Below are 12,896 nucleotides of genomic sequence, written 5' to 3'. Positions count from 1 at the left end.
TGCCGATGGTTGCAGTTTCATCTTCATACGTTGATGAGAATGAAATCAACTGTGATTTCTCATTAAGTTGAGCTTTTTCCAAGCCTGCTGAAAAAAAAAGATGCTAAGGTGCTTTTATTCTGTCGCTGTTTCAAACATGTACAGAGTGTTTAGAATTTTGTAAAGAAAGCAAAGATTTTAAGATGATAATGATAATAATTCGTTCAATAAATTGATTTCTGCAGTGATTCGTAAGGGATTGTCTCACATTGTTGCCATATTTATGAACGAAATGTAACGACATCCAACCACACGTCTGCGGAACGTCGAATCCATCTGCCTGTGCCTCGGCCGAACACACCAAAATCTCATTATGCCGCCTGCGCCACAAGATAGACCTGGTTTTATTGAGTCTAAAATCCCCGTCTCTTTTTTATCGGTCCATTGGAAACGTCCAGCCAGGTGCAAAAAGGACCCAAAGAGGGTAGACTACACTTGCTAGTGCAATGTTTATATGAGTGTATTGTGTCCTAAATCCTAACGAATACCATTAAGTACACCTGCCAGCCAAAGAAGAACCAATTAAGTGATTGTGGGTAAAACAATGGTTACAACGGGTTGATACTTTAGTTGCTTTTGTTTTTCTCAATTTCTACAATCAAAAGCAGCACTGTGAATCAATGTATACGTTCTTAAATCATCTGAAGAACAGAACGATAAAAACAAACAAATAACCCCAATAGATTGGAACCTCGGTTCCTGAATGGAATTTGCTCCATGTGTTTTTGTTGACTTTGTTTTGTTGCGTTTTCCTTGCGTGCCTTTTTCCCGTCTTGCTCGTTAGTCCCCCCCCCCACCACCACCTGTTCTCATTAATCTATCAGCTCCCTCTAGCCTTTTGTCTCTTGTCCAGGTGTACCTCGTAGTCTCGTCAGTTACCGTAGCATACATTTATAAGTCATGCTAATACTTTTTGTTTTTGATATTGTTACACTGTGCACGTCAACCTGACATGTAGCATCCAACGAGTGCGTAACTACATTTACGTGTCCACGTGATGGGAACATCATGCCAGAAGATAAAAGTCATCAACCCTGCAATATCTCCTGAATCAGCTGAATCTAAGATGTCTCACTGTTTGGATGTTGCTTCATAAGATCTGCTATTTTAGAGATGGATGATATGACATGTGATATTCTGAAAATGTTTCATCTAAATCATTGCCTGAGGAGAGAAAAGGGGGGGGGGGGGTCACCTTGATGTCTGGATATTTTGTCTGCTCTTGATGTACAAAACCGAGTGCAAGTTCAGATGACCATTAGACATATCAGCATTATCGTGTGTTTACATAAAGCGGGGAGCTTTTTAGCAGTTGGGTCATCTCAATCGTTTGTAGTCTATCGAGTGGTGGAGGTTTTCAACTCGGGGTTTCCTTCTTCCATCGACGCTAATGTCACTCACCCCATTGATAGGATAGGTTTTCCAGTCCAGTTCCCCCAGCACCGCAGTGGTGTCCAAAAGAATCACTGGAAAGAGCAGAGCAGCGAGAGAGGAAGTCATGTAAAATGGAGAAAGAAAGAAAGAGCCAGAGCACGGCGGGACAAACGCAGCGAGCGGCACAAGTGCGGCGAAAAAAACAAACAATACGAAGAGGGCGAATGCGAAAGGGCTTGGATGAGGAAGTTAAAGAGAAGAGTAATGGAAACGACAAAATGGGAAAAGAATAGACAATACTTATCAAGCTGTCAATGAGCAGCAGAACGAGTCGTAACGGCACTAACAGATTCAACCAAGGGTGAAATAACAGCTCTTTTCAAGGTCTAGGACAACACAGCTCTAATAGACGCCTGGCTTCCGTCTGGAGAGAAACTCAGGAACACTCGTGAAGTGGTCAGGGGGGGGATTGCTCCAAATCGGATGAACAAAAATATGTAAGATTGAAAGACTAAAGTAAAGGTGTAAATCTATAAATCGAAGTCGGTATAAATCTGGTCCTTGCTATAGATTTGGACTTAAAGCTACACCAAAGAACTTTCAGTTTACGTTGTTTATGGCGGCGCCATATGGACAAAAGCGGTAATGTTATTACGCCTGAAGGAAGACCACATTTCCCATGAGGACAAGCGCATTGCGTTGTTTTTTTTAGCTCACGCCAGCGAGTGAAAGCCGGGCCAAATTTTTTGGTGTCTCCTCAGACAAAACTTTTTAGTTGTTCTGCAGCTTCTGCCAGGAAAGCAGTAATTGTGCGCCGACATTCAAATTGACTTCTCTGCCTGACCGTCTTTGTAACGAATGGGGAAAGGGGATAGTGACATATGCCATAAAGCAGTAAGCACATTTGTGTCATGTTTGGGTTCTGTTTTTCCTTGTGTGTCTCCCTTGGTCTTGTTAAGTGTAATCCTGCCCTCCCTCGTGTCAACCAATCAGTGCCCTCGGCCACTTGTGTCTTGCCCCAGGTGTGTCTTGTTGTGTCATTAGCGTCTATGTATTTAGTCTCCTGTCTCCCCTTTGTCTGTGTGGGTTCATTGTCATTTTCCTCCCGTCATGCTACCAGTTTTTGCCTTGTTGTCCTCCCCACGTTTTGTTTTCTCTTGCCATTTGGAGTTTGCTTTTGTTTTGTAGTAATTAAAGTCCCTTTTAGACATCACCTTTGCCTCCTTGCCCTGCTTCCCTGTGACTGGGTCCTCCACCAAACTTGGCCTTCTTGACAATTTGTAGTTTTTTTGTGTGGCAGTGTTCCTACCATCCTCCTCAAAGTTGCTTCTTGCCAGTAAAAATGATACAGACCCCCTCAGGCCATGGCAAAGGTACCATTCAACTAGTTTTAAGTTGATGTTTCATCAGAAAAGTTATGAAAATATTTTATTAAGGTTGAAAAGTTCCTTAATGCTTCTTTAATCGACCAATTGTGATAACTTTTGTTGATGACAACGTCGTATCTGTCCGCAGTCCGTCTTTGAGGTTAATTTCTTCCAATTAGCTTTTTTTGTCCCCCTTCTCAGCAGCAGCAGATAACGGTGACACACGGAGGAGGTTAATGAGCAAGATGGAAGAGACACTGCACAATACTCTGATTAATGTGCATTATACTCTTTTTTTCTTTTTTTTTATGGTGCCAGTGGGTACTAGTTCACCCCGAGGACAACATGAGTAGCCCACCGGTGTGTTCTAAAAGTAGCTCACCAGTAATGGGACACTGTGATTTACTAAGAAGAATCAAAACAAAAGACGATTATATAAAATAAAAAAGGTCATTTTAGAGCTATAATTTTAATAACAAATACCACAAAATTTTGTGCGCAGTTATCATACCATCAAAATCTAATATCGGCCCATGCCGAGCCGTCGAAGCAGTGTGGATGTTGTAATACGGGAGAGGAAAGAACCAGCCGAGGCATCGTGACTCCAGGAGTTGGCGATGGCGTGGCCGCTTTACAATTGTTGACCAATGGGGTATATGCCACGGAGGAGGTGGGACTTCCAACTTCCGTAAGTCACAAACATACACTGTTTCCGGTTACTGTTGCGACGTAGTAGGCCGTGTCCCAATACTCGCACTGCCACCCTTGTGCCCCTCAATTGTTCCCGTTATTGGGTGGGAGTGTGTAGGGAGTCTCATTTTTCCAAGTGCGACTCGGAGTGCTTCGGAGAACTGAGACAAGTCGCAACAGCAGCCGGAAACAGCGTAGGTGTGTGACTTACGGAAGTCGGAAGTGGCACATCCCTCGGGAATGGAGCGAAGCAGTGTGGAAGTTGGGACAGGAACCAAAAAAAAGTCTCCTGAGTAATACTCCATAATCATCACCACCGTGGCGCATAAATAAGCAACATTTCCGACAAGCGTTGTTCTTATTATAGGAGGACGAAGAGTAATTAACGGGAAGCCATGCTAACTGCCAAGCTATCGAGTAATGATGTCGCGAAACAGCATATTAAGTGCTTAGGTTGTACAGTTCACTTTTGACAGAATTGTGGCTGTAATTGCGTCACAGAGAGCTAATTTAATACGTGTCCAGAGAGAAAATTATTTAACAACTACGCAGCGAGCACACATGTCCAATAACAAAAAATGTATCAATAAGGTATCGTACACATCCGCCTATAAGGGCAACACGACATCACTATACAATATACATAACATTTACTATATCACAATGTTAATTGCTGTTTTTAATTTACTTTTGCTAAATAATTATACAGCTAATTCAGAAATACTTCCATTATCATTTCGTTGGAATCCCACCTTCACCAGATTGCAGTTTGAGTTACTACAAGTTCCTACTTAATAATTAATACTACTACTACTACTATTACTAGTAATTAATAGTTATTTATTTGATAATTTTCACATAATTTGTCCTTCAATTTCCTTCATTAGCATTCATCTTAGCATTCAGCCATTAGCATTCAACGTTCAGCATTCCCACTTAGTCTAGTTAGTCTAGAAAGACTACTGGTTCAAAAATGACTCATTGCACCCAGACTCTCATTCAACCGCATATAAATAACAAATATTTTAATCCGCCATGACTTTTCCAATAAAACGTCATCCAAGCAGACAAATGTGACTGGAAAAAGGCTTTTCACTGCCGTCTGTGAGACGAGACTGCAGAAAGGCAGCACTTGTGTCTGAGTGAGACGCAGCAGAATCCGTTCCGCTAAAAATACATCTATTCACGACAGTATGAAATGTACGGAGCCAGCCCGGACTGCATATGCGATCCACGCTTAGACAAAAGCCTTCTCAAATCCAAAATTGCAAAGCGCTCTTAAGCATTTACAGTGACAATTACTGCAAATTACAAACATTCCATTTCTCTCAGGTCATTGCTGCAAATAGCGTTTGCAAATTAGGCTATTGCAATCACCTGAAAGTCCATTTGTTGACATCCAATACTCACACTGATGAGATGTTTTGTTTTTAATGTTTTTTTTTATGATTTATTTTCTATGATTATTATAACTGGGAATATCCTCCGCAGCACAATTCTTTAAAGGAGTGCGTCACTAAGATGCTGTATACAGAAGTTGCAGTGATATTAATTATGGACAAAAAAATGGTGATGAACAAAATATAGTACTTTAATTAGTGTACATTTTTATATTAAATTCACATAAGAGCATTTTATTTATAACTTCAGGTCTGTGTATTTACATTTTACGGGTCTAAGTGTTTCTCTTGGTAATAATTCAACAAAGCGTCCAAACAGCGTCTTTTCTCGTCTCCTTGTTATTGCACAGGTGGCAAATTCAGAATGAACCCTCGTTAGACTTGTAGGTAGGTTTTGTAGCATGTTCTGAACTCCACTATTCCCTGTTTTTATTGCGTACCAGTAGTTGTGTTGTTCTTCCTCTCGGGAGACTCTTGGACCAAAACCAAAAGCAATCAGCTGTCCAATCAGAAAACGAGAGCGCCAATAAAGATGGTAATTACCTCGTGATTTGGCCTCAAAAATCCAGTTTGTTCAATGAAGCACGCGACATACATTTTCACTTTGTCAAAATTGATGTAAGAGAGAATCCAGTATTAATCACAGAGGTGCACTATCATCTTCACCCCAAACCTCATTCACTGCCATTGACGGCTATAGACGTCAAAAATTCATTTGAACTATTTCTATTAGTTTCACTTTTTTTTTCCACTTTTGTTAACAAGAGTATGAAAACCTAGAAAAATATATTGTACATTTTTAATCACAGAGGTGCACTATCATCTTCACCCCAAACCTCATTCACTGCCATTGACGGCTATAGACGTCAAAAATTTATTTGAACTATTTCTATTAGTTTCACATTTTTTTTCCACTTTTGTTAACAAGAGTATGAAAACCTAGAAAAATATATTGTACATTTTTAATCACAGAGGTGCACTATCATCTTCACCCCAAACCTCATTCACTGCCATTGACGGCTATAGACGTCAAAAATTTATTTGAACTATTTCTATTAGTTTCACATTTTTTTTCCACTTTTGTTAACAAGAGTATGAAAACCTAGAAAAATATATTGTACATTTTTAATCACAGAGGTGCACTATCATCTTCACCCCAAACCTCATTCACTGCCATTGACGGCTATAGACGTCAAAAATTCATTTGAACTATTTATATTAGTTTCACTTTTTTTTCCCACTTTTGTTAACAAGAGTATGAAAGCCTAGAAAAAACATGTATTATACATTTAGAACAGATATAAAATGTGATCAGTCATGAGTTAACTATTGAAGTCATGTGATTATTTACAATTAAAAGATATTTTCTTTTTTGTTTCATTACTTAATTATTTAAACTTAAGATTAATCACAAATTTTATATATGTTCTAAATGTATAATACATGTTTTTTCTAGGCTTTCATACTCTTGTTAACAAAAGTGGGGAAAAAAATGTGAAACTCATAGAAATAGCTTAAATGAATGTTTGACGTCTATAGCCGTCAATGGCAGTGAATGAGTTAAACGATGTCTGCCTTAGGACTAGGTAGTTGTGTCAACAACTTATTTTTTTCTTAATGCACGAGTACAAACAAGAATAATCTGGAGCTCAGCTCTCTGGTCACGGCTCAGGTTTGAAGAGATTCATTATCTGGCTCAGCCCTGTGAGCCAATTTGACATGATGAATGTGCAATTTCCTTTGTCTCTACACAGACAGTTAATTCCAATGTCTATCAATAAAGCTAGTCCCACTTCAGTGGTTGACATCATAGACCGGAGAGTCACATCTTCAGATGACCTGCCACTCCGGCATTACAGCTGGATTTTCCAAATGTGGATGAATGCACTGGTTGCGCAGAACACAGCCGATAACCTTTTGTAAGGCTAAATCAAGCAGTTAGTCGTTATTTAGGAGAGAAAAAAACGCCGGCAATGTGCCAATAATTTGCTCATATAATGCTTTGTATGTATATATATATATAGATATATATATATATATATATATATATATCAAATGACAACAAAAAAAGTCATTGCATCATACCCTCTCAAACTGAGCCGTACTGTGTCGAATCGAATCATAATCCCCTTGAGTCGAATCGAATCATTCCACTTCCAATTTCCGTCCTTGAATCATTTCGCACCCCAAGTATCCCAAGTATCAAAAACCGTCAAATCGTAAATCTGGAATTGACTATTCGGGGCTTCAAACCATTTTATACAACTGTAAATCCATAATAAACCACCTTTAAAATGTCTTCATTGGCTGCCTGCCGTCACCGAACCCACATTCAATTTCTGCTTTTCCGCAGGCCTTTGTTTTTGTCCACTCTCTCTCGGCTTAAGGTCGGGCTACTGACTTGGCAATGGTGATGCAAACCTCTTCGCTACATCAGCAGACGTCAAGAATACTCCACAGCAAGTAGGTAAGTCTATATCGCTGTCAAAATTGGCACTCGTGATGGCTTCATAAATATACATTTCAAAAATGGTGTAAGCCCCTGGTAACATTGACGCACAGGAACGCCAGACAAAACTTTACCGGAAAGAATCATTATATCTCTATACCATTTAATTTACTACCAAAGATCGTATCTGGTTTTAATGTTGATTGATTGATTGGAATTTCGAATGAATGCAGATATTACATGTTCATCAGCCACAACTTGAAGTACAGTACATTGTCACAATGAATGTTTTTACTGTTACACAATACTTTTAACTGTTTTAATTGACAGTCAGAGCGATATTACCAAAGTTTGTGTCCGTGACTTGCAATGAGCATACTGACAGATATTTTCAATATTTCGGTAATCTAATCTGACTTTATGAAAGGGGCACATATTAGAAACATCCCTCAAGTATGTTTCAGTGCAGTTTTGCGCTAGAGCCAACAATAACAAAGATATTGATATATTCCAAAATGAACACCTCTTTAACTCATTCATTGCCCAAAATTCATTAGAACTACTTATATTAGTTTAAAAATGTTTCCACTTTTGTTAACAAGAGTATGAGAACCTAGATTTGTTTATTGTACATTTAGAACAGATATGAAATTTGTGATTAATCGTGACTTAACTAGTGAAGTCATGTGATTAGTTACGATTACAAATTGTAATCGTCTGACGCCCCTAATTTTTAAAAATCTTTTTTTTAAATCACGTCAGGCGATTAATTTTTTTTTATTGTAATTAATCGCATGACTTTACTAGTTAACTCAAGATTAATCACACATTTTATATCTGTTCTAAATGTACAATAAATAAATTCTAGGTTTTCATACTCTTGTTTACAAAAGTGGAAAAAATGTTAAACTAATAAAAAAAATAGTTCTAATGAATTTTTGACGTCTATAGCCGTCAATGGCAGTGAATGAGTTAAAAGTCTCAAATAAAACATTCAGATAAAATTATTCCTTTGAATCTCATTAACTTGTGCAGCATACGCACTGTTGATCGGTAACCAACAACTCTACTGTATACAAATATTTGACTGTAAAAAAGGCCATAAGTGCAAACTCAACAAAGAAACAACAACGACAAAAAGTTACCCGATCAGCTTTCATCTGCCGAGGGTGACCGGGAATGTTACAAATTTTTGTTCTCAAAGTGAGGCAAACTTCAACTCCCCCATGTTCAGGACAGGGAAAATCAATCCAATTAAGAAGGTAACACTCACCCAATTTATTTACCTCTTCCAATCAATGACATCCTTTATACTACAATGACCCCATTCTTTAAGAGCTATCAGTCAATTCAAATAACATTGGGAGGACGCGGGCCCCCTAAGTACGAAGATAATGCGGGGCCGCTCGGCTTCCATCACCAACTGTGAGAAACACTCACTGATAATGATCATTGAACTCTGGCATTGATCTGCTCTGACCGAGGCTGTTTGTACAAAGGACTTCTATATTGTAAACTTATTGTGTTGCATTCCCTCTGCTAACAAAACTGCGCTGTTCAGAAGAAAAAAATGACCTCTGAAAATGATTTAATTGGACCCGTTAAGTACTTAAATTCCAAATGGCATTACATTTTTAACAGTTCCATTCATCTAAGGTGCTTTTCCGATAGATATATACGTATTGCATTTTAAATTATTTATTATTTAGGTTAATTTTCATTTTTTTCCTTCTATGTATTTGTTTTTGCCTCGTCTGGTCTGTGTTGTGTTATGTTACGTTCCATAATGTTATATCACATTATATTATATTATGCTAACCACTGTATGTAAAAAAAACTACAGCAAGATAACGTGTGTGAAAACCTTCACAAAGAGGCAATGGAATGTAGACGTGAAACAGATGTCGGCACCAGCAGATGTTTGCTGTTTTCGGCCAAATTGTGATTGTGCTCAAATATAATATGATTTAATTGAAGGACTGCAGCTGCAACTGTACTTGCATATATTTATGCCAAACTAAAACAAGAGGTCATGTCTGTGTTGGAAAATGAAAAATAAGTTTTATTTTATTTTTTGGGGGGGGATCCACCAATACTGCTTTATTGCTATATCATAAAGTGTAAACATTTCTGATAAAGAGATGAACTGCAGTATTTACCTTATGGACTGCAATTGAATAGTTTAAAAAATATATATATATTAATAAAAAATAAAAAAAATCTTATTATTGTATTTTCGATTTTTTTTAACACTGAATAATACCAGTACATGGTCATGTAATCCAAACATTATTTAATCATGCATTTGCCGATGCGTCATGAACACGCATTCACCATCACACAACGCACTATAATAAAAAAAAATTATATGGACTCATTGTTTGAACTGTTCCTCACTGACCGCACGCATGACACATAAAAGTACTGGTTGCTATTTATTGACCTTACTGGAAGAAAAGACAATATTATCTGCCACTTTTTTTTTATATTGCTAGTAGTAGTGGTACTAGTACTCACCAGTTAGCGCTTTTAAATTTCACCTGATATGAAAAAGAAACTTTACTGTATTCAGTAATCAGTACCATACTGTATGTTTTGCTTTACAGTGAGGGTCCTCACTTTTACCTAACGTGGTTGCTTGCCCCATAAAAGCCTTCATGTTTGTGTTGGTACAACACGCTCTTGACTTTTGACGGCTTAGCAACTATGAAATGGACCAACTGAAATACGTACTCGTTTATTGATATCGCTGAGTAAAAAGGTCATAGACTGAAAAAAAAAGGAGACATTTATTGAAAAATGATTAGTTTGCTCATTTAAAGTCAATTTTCTAATGTATGTATGTTGATGGTTGAATTTTTTTTTTTTTTTTTTTTTTTACATTACTGCAATGTATATTTACAAGGAAACTCAAAAGAAAACCACAAAAAATGCTATGTGTGATGGATTATTTCAGTTTTTTAAAAGTTCTTTTTTTTTTCAGTGCTTGAAAAAAACATGTTGCTGACTTTCTAATTACTTGAATTCGGAGCTGGTTTTTTTCCCCCCAAACGCATCCCACCTACTTCATATTCCAGACTCATCGCACCTCGTCAGTATTGCCTCTTTGCGAGTCCATTTGAAACTCCTCACGTTGTAGTTTTATCAAGTTCCCCCCCCCCCCCCCCATATGCCTTCCCTCCCCCTTCAAGCCTGTCTCCAGCACAGGCAGGCGAGCAGGCAGACACGCATCCTGTGGGGAAAACTCGGCGCACTTACATAAAGTGATGTGCACACTAAGATGAAGTGAAGGAGACTCTGACATTTGGCGAGTGAAAGGAGCTGTCTGTCCTCTTTGAAAATGTGTATCCTAAACATCAAAACCCTCGACCGGGAATATTAAACTGACCTCTGCCAATGTGTGAAGTGGGAGATTTTCGAGAGGAGATTTACATGAAGGGGGACCGTTTACTCATGTGGCTTATGAGTACAAGTCAGAGCTGATAACTTTATCACGATATCTGATCCTTCCTCGTATATATGCAACTCGTACTGCCCGTTGGCTTGGCAATATGTTGCGAAAAGTGCGCAAATAGACGGTCACGTTCAAATCCGCCTCTGTAAGGTGACATCAAGTTTGTGAGGGGATTCTTGCGGGGACTGCAGCAGCCAACACGTCTGATATCAACAAAATTGGCACCGAGGTGGGAAAAGGCAGCTCCAAAGCATCGGAGGAACTGACAAGTCGCCAGAGGCTTCCGTTTATTCTCGCACTCCCTGTCATTGGAACAATGTTTCTCTGCCCTGAGACTTTGAGAGGTGGAGAACAATGTCATGGCATTTCCCATCATTTAACCCGCAGCGTCCTTGTGGAGATCAACGGCCACTTTATCGAGCACAATCTTGAAAATATTTCATAGGAAAAAAAAGAAGAGATTTTCTAATGTCAATCCCAGCTGACTCTTAGCTATAATAATAATAATAATAATAATTTAATTTATTAACTGTATGAAGCATTTTTTTTTTTTTGCCTATGCGTAACAAACTGCAAACCCAGGGAGAACATGCAAACGCCACACAGTGACGTACTCAGAAAAAATTCGAACCCTGACCTCCTGACTGTTAGGTAGACATGGTGCGCACCTGTGCTACTAAATAGATATAGTCAAATGTAACCTAACTGTAATCGTTTTGAGGTCTAAATGGAAGGTACATTTTTTAGTATGCTTAAAGGACCATATTTGTGTATTTATTATTTACCTTCTCTACCGCCTCCTCAATTTCAGTCAGTGTATATATGTACAGGTGCTTCTCAATTAAATGTATATGTCAGTGTCACAAAAGAAACAATCCAAATGATTTTAATGCATTAATAGGTATTAATTGGCCACGCGAAATCCCTTGTATTTTCCTATTTAATGAATTTGCACGAGTTTCACTTTTTGAATTAACTACTGAAACAAATTTTCTACAAGATTATAATTTATTGAGACGCACCTTACACATTAGCCCTGTAGGCTACTGTAGCCTATATGCGCACATTATAAATGATGAGTGAACCATAGTGTAAAGAGAAACATAGATCATTGTTAAATGTAATCATGCGTCTCAGTGGGATTATATAACATAACATATAACATATAACATGCTATAGCATTATTTATGAACACAGAGACTTGTTACGGTAAATTAGTCTGTTTGTGTCTTTGTTGTTTTATTTGAACGGACTTAAATTGATGTCAATACGGTTGCAGGACACGTGTTCTCACCTTGATTTGAGACTCCTTGGTCGGCCAGGTTACTTTTGGCAAGCAGGACCAGGAGCAGGCAGTATTTCCCACAGGAGAACATGGTTGAGTCAGACAGGTGAGCTCTGGAGCCGCCAAAGCCGCGCTCGGAGCCCTCAAAAGACCCTCCAAAATAAAAGCTGCGGGCTTTTACATGAAAAGAAGCCGTTGTATCCACGCGCACGAGGTCGTCGTCGGGTCCCACACGAGTTGGGTTTTTTTTTTTTTGTGTTTTTTTTTATCGCTTGTCGCCCATCTGGAGCTCCAGGTGGAGGCTAGCCAACAGCCGATGGAAACGCGATGCCATTGCGCGCGCAAATAAAAAAATAAATAAAAAACAATACTTCGGCGTAGCAACTTCCAAAATAAAAGAATTGGCGGGCTCGTACGGAGTCTTGATCAACGGCGAACTTTTCAGGGCAAAGTAGCGTCTGTCATTCGAAGGAGTTTATCCAAAAAGTAGAAACAAGCAAGAGGCAGAACAAGGACGAAGACCCCCGACTTACCGCGTCTCTCTCTTTCTCTGTCTTTCTGTCTGTCTGTCTGTCTCTCTCGCTCTCTCTGCCTCGCTCTCTCCCCTCTCGCTCCCTCCACGCGAACAGAAGCGAATAAGTAGGCTACGAACGTGATGTTATTTCTCTTATTTCTCTTTCGCATTTTCTGCTTTACAGCACGCGAATAATTTAATCGAGACACAACGGGTTTCTATTTTAGTGAAGGATGGAAATAATAATCCATATGTTCACTTCAATTTTGTAGTTTTAGAGCAGGGATGTGTTCGGGACTTGGCACTAAACACGGACAAGCAGAT

General features: G+C 38.8%; 1 protein-coding gene across 3 annotated transcripts in view; it reads right to left on the bottom strand.

Annotated features, from left to right (window-relative positions):
• Positions 1–12,632, bottom strand: part of LOC147176729 (ephrin type-A receptor 6-like) — a 52,963-nt gene extending 40,331 nt beyond the window's left edge. The window contains exons 1-2 of one of the 3 annotated variants that reach the window (XM_086071962.1): positions 12,068–12,632; positions 1,441–1,505 (exon numbers count right to left, since the gene is read on the bottom strand). In XM_086071962.1, coding sequence (XP_085928088.1) covers positions 1,441–1,505; positions 12,068–12,149 — 147 coding nt within the window. In that variant the 5' untranslated portion in view covers positions 12,150–12,632. The remainder of the gene's footprint in view (positions 1–1,440; positions 1,506–12,067) is intronic. The other 2 variants (XM_086071961.1, XM_086071963.1) reach the window with 2 other exon arrangements.
• Between the last annotated feature and the right edge of the window lie 264 nt (positions 12,633–12,896).

Source organism: Leptonotus elevatus, chromosome 3, assembly GCF_054856555.1.
Source record: "Leptonotus elevatus isolate MCC_2025b chromosome 3, RoL_Lele_1.0, whole genome shotgun sequence".
NCBI classification, from domain to species: domain Eukaryota; kingdom Metazoa; phylum Chordata; class Actinopteri; order Syngnathiformes; family Syngnathidae; genus Leptonotus; species Leptonotus elevatus.
The sequence above is the reverse complement of the archived record's forward strand: the minus strand, read 5'-3'. Positions and strand labels throughout refer to the sequence as shown.